Below are 21,546 nucleotides of genomic sequence, written 5' to 3'. Positions count from 1 at the left end.
GACATCGGTATTTAGAAGCACTTATTAAATGTTGGGTATTTGTGAAACATCTTAACACAAGATAAACAATTTAATTTTATTATGAATGCTCTCCTTTCAGGCAACCACAGCCCAGAACCTTGTTGTTATTTCGCCTGATCCACCAGCTTATTCCGAAGTGTCATCAACTCTTCCTCAACTGCCAGCAATCTCCCAATCATTGGTGTTCCCACATTCACCAGCAAACCCTCCAGAATCCACAGGACTACCAATGTACAACCATCTCCCAGAATATTCTCAGCCCCCAGTGTTTTCTCCAACAGCAGATCCTCCACCACCTTACTCGCAGTGATGCACCTAGATGCTGACTTTTGGAAGATGAAACCTGGAGAGGTGATTCATCGCAGCTTTAGCTGGCCAACAGGAAACACTTCTTGCGATGCAGAGACAAAAAAGTGTGTTTCAATCCCTGTCTGCTCCTTCTCCTGATGATTTATCTGCAGGCAACCTGGGACAGCACAGTGGATAAGTGATAAGAACTTGCACCTGGTAGCACTAGGATCATTGGTTCAAATCCCAGCCATTGCGCCACCTGCAGGGAGTTTGCATATTTTCCCTGTGCCTCCGTGGGTTTCCTCCAGTGTCGTTCCACACTCTAAAGACATGCTGGTAGGTCAATTGGCCCTAATATGTAGATTGTAAACTTCTTGAGGCCAGGGACTGATGTGAATGTACAATGTATATGTAAAGTGCTGTGTAAATTGATGGTGCTATATAAGTACCTGTAATAAATAAAGCTGATCGCCAGGCAAGTAGCTAAATCCACCAATAAAATACATTTTTGGGAGCTGTTAAAGGGTTTGTATTTCTGTCTATCTGCTCTTGAGAATTACACAGTACAGTTCAGTCTGGTGGGATGGGAGACCTGATCTTTCTATGCTGCAGATAAGTCTGGTCCCTCCCCTAGCCGGTGACTGGACAGTGAAAAGAAAAGCAACAGACTGATGAGCTCATTTCTTTGTGCCTCTGCTCGCTCCTCCTATCAGCACATTCCTTGTTAGCACATGAGCACTGCAGCATAACTTATTGGATATTTTTGCTACTTTTCCCTACCCAAGTTTGAACTGTGTTGTTCAGGGTGTGTAATAGGCTGATATCAGATCAAATTCAGACTGTACACTGCTTGTCTTTTATAAAATGTATTTAAAGTAGTATCTACAGAAAACCCTGATATTTATAATATTAATATCCCTGTTCTATCCCACCTATTTGAAGGTTTCTGTTGTATTGAACTATATCAGGTTACTGTTGTTTGATGTATGTTGACATCTAGTGGTGGTTTTAGGCAACTACAAATTTTTTACGTACGTGATTTAGTTTCTCCCTCTGTCCTCCCCTCCTATTAATGCTAGTTAGTTCAGACCTAGCTAGATCATCCCCGATCATCTTCCATGTTCTTTTGAAAATACAAGGCTTCTTAACCCTAAACATTTTTTACTTGAATGCATTACCTGCATTAAGGTAAACAATGTTTAGTATCACCCCCTCTCCCCTCTAATACTTACCTGAGCCCTCACTTGATCCAGCATTGTGCCCATCTGTAGCAGCTCTTTCCTCTTCTCCCTGCTCTCACAGGCATGGCTGAGAGCAGCAGGAAGCATTACCATTGTATATACGCCCACATGTGACTATAGTCACATGGGCTGCTCAGAAGTAATAGGGAGGAAATGCTCAGCATAGAAACTCACTGAAAACTGAGCATGTGCAGAGCTACCAAATCCCTAGCTGAATTGGGGACATAAACAGGAGGGGAAGATAGAGAACAGCAGGATCAACCAGTTTTTTTGCAGAATACAGAAAACAAATCTCATAGTGACCGAGTATCAAAATATTCAAATAGTTGCGCTAATAATTGTGATAAATAAGGGAACATATAGCTGATATCATTATGTCCTCCCTGATCCCGGAAGTACAGGAGTTATACTTGTTTGCCGGCAAAGGACTAGTTTTAAACCAAGACTGTCATTTTACTTGCGGAAGGTAAGTGCATTTTCATACTATTTTAATAAAGTAGCTCATATGGTATCACATCATTGGAGTTTCTTCTCCTTTATACCAATCTTCATGGCTGTTGTCATGGTTGTCCTGGAGATGATTGGCGGCAGTTTGGAAACATAGGAAGACCCCTCTACCATTTGTGGGAATTGCAGGAGGACTCCTCCATCCATACCACCCCTTAGAGGGTTACTATTAAGCACGTTTGACCCATCTAGCGATAGAAAGTCCACATCATCTGGTAAGCGCCCCTATTAATAAGGTGGTGGGTGCTACAGAGGGATTCTTCATTCAAGTGTCTGGTGGCGGAACACTGTATGAACTGTCATTTAAGGATTCCTGTCTATATTCACGTGGACTTTATTATTTTTAATTATAATTCTTTTTCCACCATTTTTCTTAACCACTTCAGCCCCGGAGGATTTGGCTGCTCAATGACCGGAGCAGTTTTTACAATTTGGCACTGTGCTGCTTTAACTGGTAATTGCGCGGTCATGCAATGCTGTACCCAAACAAAATTTGCGTCCTTTGTTTCCCACAAATAGATCTTTCTTTTGATGGTATTTGATTGCCTCTGCAATTTTTATTCTTTGAGATATAAACGGAAAAAGACCGAAAATTTTGAAAAAAAAGATATTTTCTACTTTTTGTTATAAAAAAAAAAAAAAAATAAACTCAATTTTAGTCATACATTTAAGCCAAAATGTATTCAGCCACATGTAAAAATGTCAATAAGCGTATTTTTTTTGGTTTGCGCAAAAGTTATAGCATCTACAAACTAGGGTACATTTTCTGGAATTTACACAGCTTTTAGTTTATGACTACTTATCTCATTTCTTGAGGTGCTAAAATGGCAGGGCAGAACAACCCCCCCCCTCAAATTACCTCATTTTGGAAAGTAGACACCCCAAGGAAATTGCTGAGAGGCATGTTGAGCCCATTGGATTTTTTTTATTAGTTGTCACTAGTGATTGAAAATTTACAAAAAAAATAAAAAATTACACAAAGTTGTCACTAAATGATATATTGCTCACACGTGCCATGGTTATATGTGGATATACACCCCCAAAATACATTCTGCTGCTTCTCCTGAGTATGGGGATACCTCATGTGTGAGACTTTTTGGGAGCCTAGCCGTGTACAGGACCCCGAAAACCAAGCACCGCCTTCAGGATTTCTAAGGGTGTAAATTTTTTATTTCACTCCTCACTACCTATCACAGTTATGAAGGCCAAAAAATGCCAAGATAGCACCCCCCCCCCCAAATGACCCCATTTTGGAAAGTAGACACCCCAAGCTATTTGCTGATAGGCATGTTAAGTCCATGGAATATTTTATATTTTGCCACAAGTTGCAGGAATATTAAAATTTTCTTTTTTTTGCACAAAGTTGTCACTAAATGATATATTGTTTAAACATGGCATGGTTATATGTGGAATTACACCCCAAAATACATTCTGCTGCTTCTCCTGAGTATGGGGATACCACATGTGTGGAACTTTTTGACAGTCTAACCACGTACAGGACCCCGAAAACCAATCACCGCCTTCAGGCTTTCTAAGGGCGTGCATTTTTGATTTCACTCCTCACTGCCTATCACAGTTTCCGAGGCCATGGAATGCCAAGATAGCACAAAATATCCCCCCAAATGACCCCATTTTGGAAAGTAGACCCCCCAAGCTATTTTCTGAGAGGCATGTTGAGTATTTTGCAGATCTCGCTTTTTGTCACAAAGTTTTGAAAATTGAAAAAAGAAATCAAAAATACATTTTTCTTTTCTTTCTTCATTTTCAAAAATAAATGAGATCTGCAAAATACTCACCATGCCTCTTAGCAAATACCTTGGGGTGTCTTTCCAAAATGGGGTCATTTGTGGGGGTTTTGTGCTATCTTGACATTTCAGGGCCTCCGAAACTGTGATAGGTAGTGAGGAAGTGAAATCACCATTTTACGCCCTTTGAAAGCCTGAAGGCGGTGCTTTGTTTTTGGGGTCCTGTACGCAGCTAGGCTCCCAAAAAGTCTCACACATGTGGTATCCCCGTACACAAGAGAAGCAGCAGAATGTATTTTTGGGTGTAATTCCACATATGTTTCCACACATGTTTGAACAATATATCATTTAGTGACAACTTTGTGCAAAAAGAAAAAAACAATTTCCCGCAACTTGTGGCAAAATATAAAATATTCCATGGACTCAACATGCCTCTCATCAAATAGCTTGGGGTATCTACTTTCCAAAATGGGGTCATTTGGGGGGTTTTGTGCTATCTTGGCATTTTATGGCCTTCATAACTGTGATAGGTAGTGAGGAGTGAAATAAAAAATTTACACCCTTAGAAATCCTGAAGGCGGTGCTTGGTTTTTGGGGTCCTGTACGCGGATAGGCTCCCAAAAAGTCTCACACATGAGGTATCCCCGTACTCAGGAGAAGCAGGAGAATGTATTTTGGGGTGTAATTCCACATATAACCATGCCATGTTTGAACAATATATCATTTAGTGACAACTTTGTGCAAAAAAAAAAAAAAAAAAAAGTGTAATTTTCCCGAAACTTGTGACAAAATATAAAATATTCCATGGACTCAAAATGCCTATCAGCAAATAGCTTGGGGTGTCTACTTTCCAAAAAGGGGTCATTTGGGGGGAGGGGGGTTTGAACTGTCCTGGCATTTTATGCACAACATTTAGAAGCTTATGTCACACATCACCCACTCTTGAAGACCGCTGAGGAAGTCCTGCTGGACGATACGCGTGCGGATTGGTTTTATCCCGTTTAGACGTCACTGCAGCCACCTTATCTTTTCACTGTCACCTTAAATTGTATGCGCCTTAATACCTAGCACTGGGCATAGTGCTATATATGTGAGTACCTGTCTTTTAATAAAAAGGATTCGTTTTTTAGTTATACAGAGAGCACTATATGTTTTCTTTATCTATTTTATGTACTATGGATGGATATTTTAAGTCATATTAATGAAGAGGGTTCCGGCTTACCAGTCAAGATATCATCCCGACCACTATTAAGTGGCGAACGCCTTTGAGACCTTTCTGTTAGTTCAGGGGTCCATATTACAAGGTGAGCGGTTTGACTGGCAGGAGTGGGGAGCACGGATTTAAGAGCACTGTGGATTTGCATGAAGCACCCTGTATCACCGCTGATACTCTCTTATATGGACATTTTAGATAATTGATTAATAATTCCAGCGCTGCACTATATATGTTTTATTGATTACTTGAAAGGACTTATATATTTGCCTTTAGTGTTCAGCAGCTGTGTGGGTTCTTTTTTGATGGTTTTTGCGCTGACTGTTTGTCTTTGAATAGTGTTTACATATGACACCGGACCGACGCTTGAATTCGCCTTTGCGCGTGAGCACGGGGGGGGGGGGGGGGGGCAGGGGTGCTTTTTTTTAATTATTATCATTTATTTTGATTTTTTATTATATTTTTCAACTGTTCCTTTCATTGTTTTTTTAATAATTTTTATTGTAATCTCAGGGAATTTAAATATCCCCTATGATAGCAATAGGTAGTGACAGGTACTCTTTTTTGTAAAAAATTGGGGTCTATTAGACCTTAGATCTCTCCTCTGCCCTCAAAGCATCTGACCACATCAAGATCGGTGTGATAAAATGCTTTGCCAATTTTCCAATGGCGCTGTTTATATCCAGCGCAACCTAAGTCATGAAATGCTCGTAGCTTCCGGTTTCTTAGGCCATAGAGATGATTGGAGCCATTCTGGTCTCTGATCAGCTCTATGGTCAGCTGGCGGAACCACCGGCTGCATTCTTGGGTTCCCTGTTGGGACGTTCCCTCCCACTGCTTATAAAAGCAGTCTAGAGTCTAATTAGCCACTAGGATTACTTTTACATGAAAGCCGACCGCTGGCTGAAAAGAATGATAACAAGATGATACCTAAACCTGCAGGCATCATTCTGGTATAACCACTCAAAGTCCAGCAACATACCAGTACGTAGCTGGTCCTTGTTGGGCATATATTATAATCTTTTTTTCTCATGCAGCCTGTGGGCTGAACGAAAAAAAGAGATGGATCAGTGGGTATGCCCACCATTAGAATACCGCCCTTCATCCACCCACTTTTAATGATGGGCATACATGCACCATTTTTTTTTAAACTGTGGTGGAGTCGCTGATTAACGTATTGTGGGAGCAAAAGCTGTTGCTGTCAAGATAAATAAATCAGTGCTGCAGCTGAATGGCATACCTGCTAAGCAAATGATGGTTAACAATAAAACAAAGTAACATTACAGTATAACAGTAAGACTTACAATACTTGCAAAGCAAATACAATAAAACATAGTAAAAATAAAACATTTTTTAACGCAATCTGTGCCTGAAAAATATATGCTAAAGCATTGGGGCAATCCGCCCCTAATATTAGGATCAAATTGTTCCTCCACCCCTGCCCCCATGCTTCAGCATATATGCTATTTTTTTTAACTGTGATGGTGAAATCACCTCCGACAGTGCTGGAGTCACGGCTTTACATATAGTGGGAGCAAACACTGTTGTTGTCAAGATAAATAAACCCGTGCTGCAGCTGAATGGCATACCTGAAAACAAAAAAATGGTTAACAATAAAACACAGTAAACAGTAAAGTATAAAAGAATTACATACCTGAAAAGCAAACATGATAAAACATAGTAACAATAAAACATTGCATTGTAGAATACAGTAAAAAAGAGCAGAGAGAAAGAGAGAGAGAGAGAGAGAGAGAGAGAGAGAGAGAGAACAATAAAACAACAACTATTTTGTTTTTTTTATTTTATTTTTTTTTGTTTTATTTTACTTTTTTTTTAACACTTTTTTTTGTAACTGTAACGGTTCGGTTCCAGGTTCGGGTCTCCCAAAATGTGATGACATCTTTGGAGACCCTGTGAATGTGTGTCCTAGTCTGTGCAGTGCTGTACCCTACGCTAATACTCCACTAGTGTGTGGTAGCGTTCAAAACATTCACCAATGCAAAGACCAGGATGGTCAGGACAGGAGGGACAATAATAGCGTGTGTCACGCCTATATTCGCGCTTTCTACAGGCACGACATTTTCTTTGGGGGGCTCGTTGGGTAGGACATAAGGAAAATGCCTCTCATGCAGCCGGCTTACTGCATTTGGATTGGGAAGTTTGGCCACAGCACCGTCTGGAAACAGAAGGGCTGTGATGATCTCTTCCTGGAATTTAAGGAAGGATCCAGTTAGTCCTGAAGCTTTGTATAGTACATAAGCATTCAGCAGAGCCAATTGAAATAAGTATACAGACACTTTTTTGTACCAGCTTCTGGCCTTACCGGCAATTAGGTACGGCGCCAACAACTGGTCGTTGAGGTCCACCCCTCCCATATTAAGGTTATATTAGTGGACACAGAGGGGTTTCTCCACAACACCGCAGGAATTTGGACCGTCGTGTCTACGTGAAGGAAGGACAGAACGAAAACATTCCGATTATCCCTCCACTTCACAGCGAGCAAATTATTACACAAGCAGACTCTCTCCCCCAGCCTAACACGGGAATCTACAAGCCGCTGAGGTAAGCCCCGGCGATTAGATCGCACGGTGCCACATGCGCCAATTCCATGATCAAACAAGTAACTAACAAGTATCACGCTCGTGTAATAATTGTCCACATATAAGTGGTAACCCTTTCCGAATAAGGACGACACCAAATCCCACACAATCTTACCAGCGCTCCCTATGTAATCTGGGCAGTTCTCCGGCTCTGCGTGACTATCTCTTCCCTCGTAAACCATAAAACTATATGTATAGCCTGTGGCCCTGTCACAGAGCTTATACATCTTGACCCCATATCTGGCACGCTTGCTGGGAAGATACTGTTTGAAAGACAAGCGGCAAGAAAACTTAATCAGGGACTCATCAATGCAGACAACTTGATGGGGAATAAACAAGGCTGCAAACTGTTGGTTGAAGTGGTTTACAAGGGGACGAATTTTGTAGAGCCGATCGTATCCAGGGTAACCCCGAGGATGACAGAGTTCATTGTCATTGAAGTGCATGAACCGCAAGATCTGCTTGTATCGTGCCCTGGAGGGGCAGAGAACACGGGCATTTGGTGAATTGGGTCAGTGGACCATTATGACTGCAACTCACTCTTTTTAGTTATGCCCATGAGGAAGGATAGGCCCAGAAAGGTCTTAAATTCAGAAACCATAATTGGTTTCCAATCTCTAGCAAGGGTCAAATGGGGATTAGCAGCAATGAATTGACCAGAATACAAATTGTTTTGGTCCACAAAATCTATAGAGATCTTCCGTGAAAGACAGCAAATAAAAATTGAGTGAAGTAAAATCAACTGTTTCCACCTGAATTCCGGATTGGCCAGTGAATGGGAGAAGTACGGGTGCTGCAGAAGTGGTGGGCTCCCAATTAGGATTGGCGAATGCAGCACTATGGGCTCGACGGCCTGTGTTTGTCTTCTTCTTGGTGGCTGTGGGACACTACTCGTGCTAGCCACTTCGCCAGCTTGAACTGCACTTATGGGACTCGCCACGTCACCACGTGTTACTGCAGTGCTGGTTTGACTACAACCAGGGTGTACTAGGCCGCTGGTGCTTGCCAGTTCACCAGAAGGTACTAGTACTGGCTCTCTGCTCCATACGAGAGCCCTCCGGTTCTTGCACCTCAACGACAGCAGAAAAACCGGGTCTGGTACGCCTGACCTTGGCAGGGACCACAACTTCGTCATCAGAGCTATCTGTCTATAGGATCATATTCTGAGCCTGAATATGACAGATGAGTGACTTCCTCTTCACTATCAAGCAATGGGGGAAGAAGCGAACTTAGGACTTTAATTGGGATGCAAGGGAAAGTTTGAGCACCCCATCCTTAATATCATGAAAAAGAGGGGGGGAGGTTGGGACTTTAAATGAGGTGCGCATGATGCAGCCCAATCACACTCACAGAGGTGCAAACATATGTATGTTTATTAAGGACCAATGATCAACATGGCATAAAAACGCATTACATGCATTAGACATAAAATAATCGCATATAGACAATAAATCTATGTACATACAACCATAGGACATGGGTAGGTACAATTATGCATCTTACGCGCGGTCCCAGTTTTGGCTATCATGTGAGTAACCTTTTGTGGCATGGCCCATTATGCTCAAATTTCCCCCTTTTTCTGCTGATTTTGTTAGACCCATGAAACTATATTGCTTTTTATACATCTTTTATAGAATTTAGATGCATCTGGCTCCTGAAGAGTGGATTGAAGTCCATGAAACGCAGCGTCGGGCCTACTTTTGATGCATCAAACACACATTGACTAATTTTCAGATGTTTTTTACTTCACATGACTTTTATCTTGTTTGGGGGATTAAGATGCATAATTGTACCTACCCATGTCCTATGGTTGTATATACATAGATTTATTGTCGATTATTTTATGTCTAATGCATGCAATGCGTTTTTATGCCATGTTGATCATTGGTCCTTAATAAACATACATATGTTTGCACCTCTGTGAGTGTGATTGGGCTGCATCATGCACACCTCATTTAAAGTCCCAACCTCCCCCCCTCTTTTTCCTCTTCACTATCTGTCATGCTCAGAAACTCTTCACTAGTGTACCTTCGATTTGACATTTTGGTCTCTAAATTTACTGGTACACTAGTGAGACTCACAGGAAAAAATAGTCCTAAATGTTAGCGACTGATTCAAACGCTACCAAAAACTGTTAGCATTTGCAGGGATCAGGCCTGACCCTGTGAACGCTGCAGTTATGTGTGTTGTGTTTTGTAAGTGACAGTGATCGATTAATACTGCACTTGGGTGGGCTGGGCTGGGCTGGGCGGAGGGGCTAAACGCAGGTGCTAGCAGGTATCTGGGCTGATCCCGCTAACACTGCGTTTTTGGAACCCTAAACTGCTGGGCACGCTAGTATAGATCTGATCAGATCAGATATTGATCCGTTCAGACACTATACTACTAAGGGAGGTGTATGGTGCATGCGTGGGTGCTACTGGCACTAATCTGACGCTGCCTGGGGCCACGCAGACCCTCACTGTTGATAAAACTAAACTGATATCACCAGCCGGGTGATCATGGGGTTAAATCTTTATTGGGTAATATATAACGGGTGCCCTGATGCTATAAAAAACAAACTAACTAACCAGTGTCACCCATAACACTAATACTGTGATCACTGGTGACAGGGAGTGAAAGGGTTAACTAGGGGGGCAATCAGGTGGTTAAAACCTTTATTAGGTAATATATGGGGGTACCTGACGCTATAAAAACCTGACGGTGAAACTAACTGGCTAACTAGCGTCACCAGTACACAAATACAGCGATCGATTAGTGACACTGGCGACAGGGGGTAAAAGGGTTAACTGGGGGGAGATCAAGGGGGTAAATCTTTATTAGGGGGGTTAGTGTACTGGTGTTAGTGTACTGTTGGTGCAACTCATGGTTAGATGTCCTCTCTCTCTCACTGGAATCGAAAAGACCTCACGAGGAGAGATGACATCCTTTCCTCCTGTCTGTGTTTACACTTACACAGGCAGGGGAAGGTTTTCATTTGTTAGGAGCGATCACCAGGTCCAGACCATAAATCATTGATCTGGCCCTGGGGACTGATCGCTCCCCTAATGTACCCAACCGCCACGGGCACGGGGGGGCGATTGAGGGCGGGACTTACAGGTACGCCCATTTGCCCACCCGTGCCATTCTGCTGACATACATCGGCGTGCGACGATCGGAGAAACCGGTTAATTACTTTTTTATATCACCTACATCATGTATATGTCATTGTTTATAATTTGTCACAGTACTTACCTTTTGTTCACTTGTACTTATTAGCATAACTATTTGAATATTTTGATTTACACTATGTTTATATCACATGGTTAGTTGCTGCTGTCATTCACGTATTACAAACTTTAGCGTGGTTTCTGAATAGACTGTGTTTGACTGAGTGAGTATGAACAGTATGTAATACAGCATTTATTAAAAGTTTTTTATGAGGTTTAGTGACACTTTAAAGTGACACTAAATGGTATTATTATGCTCCAAAAATAATCCATACACATCCAAGTTAAGTCTAAATAGAGTTGGAGCACCATAAATGTGGATGAAGACAATGGGGTAATATAGGAATGATGGAAAAGATGTGTGATGATGACCTTGTCCTGGTGGAAGGTAAAGCCAGATAAGGGGGTACAGGGGAAAATGGGACCCTGTCAGGTAGGCTGTATGGGGCCCCAAGATTTCTAATGATAGACCTGGCTGTATCTCTTGTAGTCAGTTTTGTGCCACGCCACACCACAGAACCCGGCAATTAGAAGATACTAATGTGGGCGGGGCCTACTTGCCCAGTGCACATGGGACCTTTTACTCTCTGACATTCTTGTCCTTCATGTGGACTTTCTGGTGTATGCACAAGCTAATGCCCAGGACCAGGCGGGGCTACGTTCATGTGACATCAACATTATGGCAGTAACCTGACTTAGAAGCAAGCTGTACACCCCGGTATCTCTGTATCACATAATTAGAATATAATAAAGAATTACTGCGCTTCCCTACACCTACTTCCTATGACAACGTCCAATAGGACGAAACGTACGTCGGAAGGCAGACGCGCTGACGTCATCGTTTCTACTCCACAGCGAACGGGTGTATGCAGGCCGGCCGGCTGATTTTATACATGCTGTTTTATTTGTTTTTTTGGTAAGTGCGCTACTTTACTTATACAATAAATTGGTCAAACGGATTCACACTATGGTGGATGTATTTTTTATCTCCCTGGGTTTCCATTGCTGAGCTAATTATTATTGATGAGTCCCGGGTGATCCTTCCTCCATGCTGAGACAGATGGTGGTGTCCCCAGTGAGTGGATTTCTGGCACAAGCTTCATTACAGCTTACCTCTGGTAATCATATATCTTCATAGGTGGTGGATTTTTCTCACAAGATGTCTTTATTCACTAAAGTCTTCAGTCACTATGGGTGGAATATATTGCAATAAGGACTGTTGATTACAGAAGTCACTTTTTTATCACGGACTTTGTTTTTTGATTTTTTGATTTTTATTTTTTCAATTGCTTTTATTTTTTATATTTTATTTTTTATGTGGTTCATAGCACATTCTTTTGATTTTTCACATTGTGTTGATATTTGAGTTCATAATTTTCTATTTTGATCACTTTATATTTTTGAATTATTCAATAATGGTCTGTATTTAGCGCGGTTCTTTTATATATTATCTCTGTATCACAACCGGAAGCTGTGTACAGGTGCCTCCTGGTCCCTTGATACATACACCTGCTCAGGATGGGACATATTTAAGGAGAAACCACATTGCAGGGTCCAGCTAGACTCCACCACTAATCTCCCCATGACAGAGTGGGTCCCACTGGCAACCAACACAGCCCCCATGTGTGTCTAATTAACTCTTTATCTTTATGGGTCCCAAGGGTCTCCTCCACGTGGGTCCAGTCCAGTTGCTGAGGCACAAAACCACACAAACTGTTCCCCTGACAATTCCTGAGATCTGTCACTGCTGGTACTGTTCACCCACTGTCTGGCTGTCATATCATCCTTCTCTTTTGCTTGTTGCCCCTAGCAATGGCATGTTACCTCTTCACCCCGTAGGTGGGCATCACAGGCCCTGTTCTTCTATGTGCCATTACCACCAAGTAATGGAAACTTTTTAAAAGATTTATTGTAATAGGGCAGCATGTTGAGTGCAGTCTTTTCCTGACAGCTCTAGTTCCTCACTACAGGCTTGTGTCTGACCCCCGGCATACCTACACAGGAAAGAGTCCATTACTGACATCTTCTGGGAGGACTGCAAGGCCCAGCAATCCCCCAAGTTGCGGAAGACTCCAGGACACAGGTTTGTTGCAGCATTGCCGGAATCAGGAACAGAAGCACTCTCCCGAACCTTACTGCCTATTTGTGTCTTTCCCATGCAGCAGAATTTGTGTTGTGGGACTACAGGTCTCAGCAGCCCCAGGCATGTCAGCAGGCTCCTCAGGCAGGCAATCTTCAGTGAGGACAGATAGAAGAGATGATAGCTGAAGCAGGGATGAGCAGAGTCACCATGAGCTGGTGGTGTGCTGGAGGATCGGGTCACATGATAGCTGTCAGCCTGTCTTCTCCCACGTGGCTGGAACTCTCCATACACAGCTCCCTCCCAATTCAAGGAGCAGAGCCCATCAGCATCTCGCCAAGTGAAAGGAACAGGAAATAAGTTATTGAGTTATTAAGTTATTGAGTACAAAATTATATATACACAAAAAAATGACATAAATGTCGCATAGAATAGCTTAAAAACACAAAAAGATATTGATATGGAAGTTATAATAAACACAGCTGAACTCTAGACCATATGATGATCTCACAGTTTGGAGGTCAAAACAGTGTTGATGGACACCAAAGATCCCAACATGTTTCGGAAAATATATATACTTGGATATTTATTTCCTTCTTCAGGGTATGGTTTAGAATTGGCTGTATTCTCTATTAAAACAATAACAAAGTATCAAAACAAATATACAATGAATATAGATAGTATATGGTCAGTGGCTACAGAGATGGTAATGAAAACGGTGCCTCATAGGAGGAGCCTTCCTGTCCAAAGTACAGTGCACTCAGACAGGGAATGTACTTTATAAAATAAAAAATATGCAAATAGTGCAGTGCAACAATGTGAATAACTCAAAAGGAAAAACTAGCAAAATATATAAACAAAAAATAAAAATTCCATCAATAAATAAAGTCCATATAAAACTAAAGCAAATGTGCTTGATAATGTTCAGTCAGCGATATTCATAAACATATCATTCATATGTGATCCACTTCATTTGCAAACGAAAAGTGCTCCACCACAGCGTCCACCACCTTTCATTGCAGCTTCTTACCTCTCAAATAGACCCACACTAAGGTAAGGTCTATCATGCTTTCCCAGATACTGGGTATTAATGATAAAGTGTACATCCAAACAGCTTCTGGCAGATTATAAACTTGTCCTGGAACCCAGGATTCAGCTCATAAAGCAAGTGGGAGAAAGCATAAAAACTCTCATGGCCGGTAGGGGGCTGTTTTTACATTTAAAGAGGCGTTTTAACTTGTGTATTGGAGATTTAAGTGCACTTGTTTTGTGAGACGTTTATATTCTTTGGGCTTAATAAAGTATTAGGTGTTTATATACTACATCATGAGAGTTTTTTATGTTTCCACTGTCATTCACAATAATTTTTCACATATGAATTAATATAAATATAGGGGGAGGTTGTGCTGAATTTTTTCAATTTTTAGATTTTTGGGTCTTGAGGAGAGCACTGATATAGGGGGACTCTTATCTAATGGGAGTCTCTATAGGGGGCCCCTGTACTAGAGAGGGGGTGACAAGGGGGTGACAGTGACTCCTGTAATATGGGGGGGTGACACTGACCTCTGTATTTTTATTTATTTTTTGCAATTTTTTATTATTTAAGAATTATGAGATATTACAAATCATTAAAACATATAAGGTATTTGTGGCAAACAATAGTAATCTGAATGGGAGAAGTCCTTCCAGTTGGACCATATATCATGAAATTTAATAGATGTGCCTTTTATGAAACTAGTAAGATTTTCCATATGTTCTATATCCTTAATTCAACAGAACCACTGTCCTATAGTGGTAGGCGAAGAAGATTTTCAAAGATCGGGCTGCATTAACCAAATGAATAATAATCAAACTTTTGTATTTTTTGAGAGGAATGTTATTATGGTGTAAAAGGAAAAATTCCGAGTTCTTTAGGAACTGTATGTTCAGTAAACTTTTGTGTAAGGATATGAACATGAGTCCATAAATCATGAAGGCATGGACAAGCCAAAAAACATGTAATAAATCTACTTAAGGATTGTCACATCGCCAACAAGAATCTGAAATAAGAGGATAAATTGAATGTAATCATTTAGGCGTACGATACCATTGAGAAAGTAATTTATACCCAGATTCCTGGTAACAATTACTTATAGAGGAATGAGTTGTTAATAAAAATATTTTAGAAACATCTTGAGGTGTAAATTTAATATTCAGATCTCGTTCCCATTTATTCATAAATCCTGGAACTTGTTGTATTGCTCCCAAAAGTAAAAGTTTTTATGAGAATGAAAGGGCATGAGGAAAATGTCCTGTATTCCGACAAACTTGTTCAAATGTTGTAAGTGAACATTCAAATGAGATGGCAAGTGGTAAGGCATACCTCCCAACCGTAACAAAAGAAATGCCGCTCCCAGGATCGCCACACCTGGATAAAAGCTCCCACCCTACTCAGCCTCACAGGTTCCCGCTCTGCACGGTATAGGAAGAAAGAACAGTCCTGGATGGCCGCACTCAATGAAAAAAGAAGCACCTTTATTGTAACAAAAAGGGATAAAATCCAAAACAGGTCACATCAGAGGTGGATAATACAGGAACAGCAACTAACGCATTTCACATCTACTGATGCTTACTCATAGCTAGGTTGAAAGTTGTCAACTATGTGCATATAAGGATAAAGTGATTTGAAAAACATAAAACACCTGACAATGAAATTCAGAAACAAAAACACCACACCCATTACACAGTTAACCTTCAAAGTCCCAGAAGATAAGATATATTAGTATGAATTAGATAAGGTTAAAATTGATTCTCTATAAAAGAAATACTGGGAATCCACAATTGTTCACACAATGAAAAAAATCGTTATATAGCCACAAGTAATGCAAAACAATTAGAAAATAACAAATGTTTATACATATATATAAATAGATGCATGTGAAAGAAGGTATGCAGAACACTATGTGGAATATGAGATATTGTATCTGTACCGAACATATGTGGTACACATAAACACTAAAATGCGCTAGAGGGTTGTCACTATAGAAAATATCAAAAAGAAAATGCAATTAACGATTGGCAAATTTAAATCATTCAAAGATGTCACATTGTATAAAATACATTGAAAAACAATATACCTCATAATAATAAGTAGGCAATCACACAGGCGCATAAGAGTGTGAATGTGAAAAAAAAGACCTGATTCACAGCTCACATGGTATACCGCAATCACATAATGATATAGTAAATACAGATAACAATTGGGCAAATAGCCAAGAGAAGAAAGACAGTCGAAAGACGTCGGAGGCAAAATTAAGAGAAAAGTTTGACAAAAAAAGAATGGAAAAATGTATGTGTATGTTGTGAGACACGGAGTCTCACTTAAAGTGGTGTTCCGGCCGAAATTATACTTTTTAAATAAAAATACCCCTATAATACACAAGCTTAATGTATTTTAGTAAAGTTAGTCTGTAAACTAAGGTCTGTTTTGTTAGTTTATAGCAGTAGTTTGTTATTTTAAAAAATTACAGCAGGCCGTGGCCATCTTAAGTACGGGCATCTGAAGCCAGACTGTATTTCTTCCTGGATCTCATCCTTGCAGATCTCGCACCTGCTCAGTGCAGCACAAGCAATGTAATAGGTTTCAGGTCAGGTTTCCATAGCAACGGCAGTTTCAGAGGAAGTTGCCGCCCCTTCCCAGAAGGTATTGCAAACAGGAAATGATGCGATGGGCCACGGCCAGGGAGGAGGAAGTGAAAAATGAATACAGCAGATATACAGTAGGTGCTGAGGAAAAAAAATATATATATCCAATTTGTTTACAGTGCACAGTTTAGTGAGGGATGCTGAAGAGTTGTAAAAGTGGGTGGAACTCCACTTTAATCCGCTGCAAACAGGATAGAAAACCAGATGGAAAATAATGAAACTACATTTTACTCACTATGGTACTGATAGCAAGAATAAATGTTTGTTTTTATGAATATCTAAAAACTGAAAATGAGAGGTGCTATAAAAAGTGCCATCAAACACAAAGTCTCACTCCATCTAATGCGATCGGCAAAATTGCTTGAATGGAGAATAATGTGAAGATACCATATGTAATGTACTACAAGAAACAGACAATGCTATTCTAGAAAATACTGTTTACGAAAAATAAAATAAATTTTTTAATACTAAATTTTACTGATCTGATTGTAATAAAATAAAATAAAGTATCTAAACCAAGATCCGCAGAACCTTATTGGTCCGTTAATTCAAACAGCAGTGCATAATCATTGTAGCATTAAATATGCTTAGAATACACAGACACACTGCAAACAATAATAAGTAATAATAAAGCTTCATTATGGTTACTATGATACAAGTAGCAAATATATATGCTAACCACTATGGATATTTGGGATCAAAAGTGGAAATTACTAACAAGGACAGAGTCTCACTCCATCTGTTGCAATCGGCAAAATTGCTTAAATGGAAAAAGATATAAATGTACCATAATCAATGTGTTTACGAGATGCAAACTATGTTGCTATAAAAAAGCTACGTATGGAAGATTAAACTAATTAATCTATAGTGGCCAAAAATTGAATTAGATAAAATCGAATAAAGTACCTGGGTAAAGGATGGCGGAACCTTATTGTTCCGCTAATCCTAACAACAATGCATAATCGTAACTATGTAACATTAAATGTGTTTGGATTATGGAGCCACACATAAAGGCAGAAACTCCATTATTGAAAAGTTTTTATAAAATAAATAAAGTAGATAGTGGAGTGAGAAATCACGTTTAGTACACTTATAATGAGCTGAACGAAAACAACGCAGCTCATCAAGGGGTATGGATCAAAATATAAAGTGAAGATTTCATAAATTTATTGATAAAAATGTGACACATCCCATTCAAAATTCAGTCCTAGGGGCTGCCTGGTGTTTAAAATAAAAATCCATCTGACTTCCCATTTACACAGAATATTAAACTTATCCCCTCCCCCTAGGTGTTTTTTTTATCTTTTCTATCCCCTGGATGGTGAGGCTCTTTGTATCTTTCTGATGATTTATGTTCCAATGTCGTGCTACATTGGTGGCGTGGTTTTTTTTCGATATCGTAGAGATGATCATAAAGATGATCTTTTAATCTGTGTGTGGTCTGCCAACATATTGTACTCGGCATATGGTGCAGGTAATGACATACACGATACAACGTGTGTTACAGTTGATGAAAGAGCGTATTGTATGGGTGTTACCTGTAGAAACCGACGTGATAGTGGCTCCCTTTTGGATGAAGGGACAATAGGAACAGCCGCAGTTCCCACATCCAAAAATGCCTTGGTTTGATAACCAATTCCTAGATGTGCTGGCACTGGAAAAGAGACTAGGAAACAAAATGCTGCCCAGGGATGGGGGCCTCCTGGAGACCATGCGGATGCCCTTATAAAGAATGCGGGAATAAATGGGATCATGATTTAGTACCGGTAGATACTTGGTGACAATCTTTTTAATCTTGTTGAATTCCTCACTATAGGGTGTGGGAAAAAGTGGGAATAGGATTAGATTGATTAGAATTACTCTGTTTATTTTTGTTGGAAGATTTGTCAGCAAGGAGTTTGCACCTGGGTACCTGATTAGCTATTCTAATGCCCCGTACACACAATCAGACATTGATCGGACATTCCGACAACAAAATCCATGGTTTTTTTCCGACGGATGTTGGCTCAAACTTGTTTTGCGTACACACGGTCGCACAAAGTTGTCGGAATTTCCGATCGCCAAGAACGCGGGGACGTACACCACGTACGACGAGACTAGAAAAGGCCAGTTCAGAACTAAGCACGGCACCCTTAGGGCTCCTTTTGCTAATCTTGTGTTAGTAAAAGTTTGGTGAGAGACGATTCGTGCTTTTTCAGACTCGTGGTTTTCAGATCGTTTTCTGCTGTTCAGTTTGTGCTTGTGGGTTTGTATCTGCTCTTCAGTGCGTGCAGTCAGTTCGTATTGTATTATTCAGTGCGATATCTTGTCCGCTCGTTACTGTTTTCCAGGTTGCTCTTCACAGGCCTTGCTGTTCTTCAGTGCGTTCTGTTACTTCGTTCTGAGCAGCTGAGCGTTTTCTAGCCATGTTGCGTATACGTACTCCTCGTAGAGTTCGTGCTGTGCAGGGGCTTTGTGTTGGGGTCCTTACCTTGACACAAGCCCAGTCCATGAAAAGGGTGGGGAGGAGTTCATGGACCAAGAATTGGTTGCTTCAGCGTGACCAGTTCTGTCATATGCCTTTGTTTCGTGAGATCCATGAGAATAATCCTGATGATTTCAGGAACTTTCTCAGGATGACGGACCCCGTATTTTACCGTTTGTTGGCTTTGCTGACCACTTATATTAGCAGGCAGGATACCTGCATGAGGCAAGCCATCACTCTGGAGCAGAGGCTCGTCGCCACCCTGCGGTACTTGGTGACGGGGAGAAGCCTGCAGGACTTGAAGTTCTCGACAGGCATCTCCCCCCAGGCTCTGGGGATCATTATCCCGGAGACCTGTTCTGCCATCATCCAGGTCCTGCAGAAGGAGTATATTAAGGTAAGATTTTTATCCTTTAACATCACATTTTATTGTATATAATGTTTGCTAATGTATTGTATTTCTTTCCTCATTCCCTAATTACCATGATTGGAATATGCTGTGAATGTCCCCTTTGTCCTCATGCATGCAGGATTTTTATGTAATTATTTTTGTTGTCCTTCATACTTATTTGCCTTCACTTACCTCCCCAGCATGCTCTCCTGGCCCTATATTCACCTCGTGTATTCACTTAACAATGTATTTTATCAGCTCCATAGTAGTGCTTTACCCCAAACACCCCCTAAAATGTTTTGAAATGTGATTTGTGCTTTAAATTCAGGCAGAGTGCCAGAGGCTTTTTTTGGGGGGGGTCCCCAAATCATTTTGAACCCTCCCTTCCCCCAACTGCTAAGTCAGCTGATACCAATTCTCTATCTATCAATCATCTATCTGCTGACTTTGCCAAACCCATACACACTATACCCATCTCTTTTGTGGTCAGATGTATGGATGAATTCCCCAAAGCATGTAGTGCAAGGGCCTGCCTGAATACTTTCAAATGGTACTGTTTAAAGTTTTTGTATACTGTTATTATCTTGATAGGTAATAGCAGAATGTCCAAATGTGTACAATGTGTATTTATATCTTTGTATTATGACACTTCTTACCTGTCCAGTGGGCTGCCAATAGTGTAACTAAGGAGGGGCTGTTCAAAGTAATACCCATTATTTAGGCATTCATCTCTCAATGAAGTTGAGAGGGTTACCTGTCCAAGAGTCCCCCCCCCTATAATGTTAGAAATGGCCCATGAGAGGGTGGGGGAGGGGGAATCTGATAGTTGTACCTTATACTTTGGTCTTTAAAAACTCCCTCAAATAAATGTTATCTTGATGTTGGCCAAGAATGTTTGTGTCTAATCAGCTTTCCCTGTTTATGTGCAAAATGACTACATTTTTTTTTTGTTTGACGCCACAGTTTCCTTCCACGCCACAGGAATGGCAGACTGTGGCCTCCCACTTTGCCCAGCGGTGGGACTTTCCTAACTGCGGAGGGGCAATTGATGGGAAACACGTCCACATCGTCCCACCACCCAACTCGGGGTCATACTATTATAATTATAAGGGGTTCAATAGTATTGTGATGCTGGTGGTGGTGTCGGCTACTTACGAGTTCCTGTATGTGGACGTGGGGAAGAATGGCCGGATGTCTGATGGTGGAGTCATCGCCCAGACGGAGTTCTACAGGCGTCTCCAGAATGGCAAAAAAACAAGGAGAAAAGGGCGCCACTGAATATGTATCAATAACACTTTAATAGTAACAAGCAATATCCACTCACATGTAGGACTGAAAAGTAGAGTTCAGGTACATCGCCGGGTGAAGGAGAGAGAGGAGGACTACAAGTAGCAGCAGGTCCATGTGCTGACATCACATCATGTCTATCAGGGGTGAGTGGTAGCAGGCTCTCTATGTAGTCCAAAAAACACACCAGCAGAAGATAGAATCATGCAGGAGGCCGTCAGGGATGGTGTGGGTTCCGGGGATGAGGTGAGGAAAGACGCCAGAGCCAGAGCCAGTCATCAGCTGTGCTGAGGGTTCCCCGTAGCCTCGTACGGCTTCCGTGATGGAAAATAACACGGCCGTACGAGGCTACGGGGAACCCGCAGCACAGTTGATGACTGGCTCTGGCGTCTTTCCTCACCTCATCCCCGGAACCCACACCATCTCCTGACGGCCTCCTGCGTGATTCTATCTTCTGCTGGTGTGTTTTTTGGACTACATAGAGAGCCTGCTACCACTCATCCCTGATGGACATGATGTGATGTCAGCACATGGACCTGCTGCTACTTGTGGTCCTCCTCTCTCTCCTTCACCCGGAGATGTACCTGAACTCTACTTTTCAGTCCTACATGTGAGTGGATATTGCTTGTTACTGTTAAAGTGTTATTGATACATATTCAGTGGCGCCCTTTTCTCCTTGTTTTTTTCTCTCAGCACACTGGACCTGGCTTTCGATCCTTTTAGTGGCAGCCCTGACCGACTTATGGTATACATGTATATACATCTGTCTTTATACATATATCTTGCTCTTGGACTATGAGGAACAATTGTTTG

The 21,546-nt window shown here is 41.1% G+C and overlaps 1 protein-coding gene across 1 annotated transcript in view; it reads left to right on the top strand.

Annotated features, from left to right (window-relative positions):
• The window catches only part of LOC141105354 (uncharacterized), an 86,796-nt gene extending 85,970 nt beyond the window's left edge, over window positions 1-826 (top strand). Inside the window, exon 6 of the mRNA XM_073595217.1 lies at window positions 101-826. Within this exon, the coding sequence (XP_073451318.1) occupies window positions 101-331 (231 nt within the window). The 3' untranslated portion in view covers window positions 332-826. The remainder of the gene's footprint in view (window positions 1-100) is intronic.
• The last annotated feature ends 20,720 nt before the right edge of the window (window positions 827-21,546 follow it).

The sequence above is a fragment of the Aquarana catesbeiana genome, linkage group LG08 (assembly GCF_042186555.1).
Source record: "Aquarana catesbeiana isolate 2022-GZ linkage group LG08, ASM4218655v1, whole genome shotgun sequence".
Classification (NCBI taxonomy): domain Eukaryota; kingdom Metazoa; phylum Chordata; class Amphibia; order Anura; family Ranidae; genus Aquarana; species Aquarana catesbeiana.
This window is presented reverse-complemented; position numbering and strand designations above follow the sequence as displayed.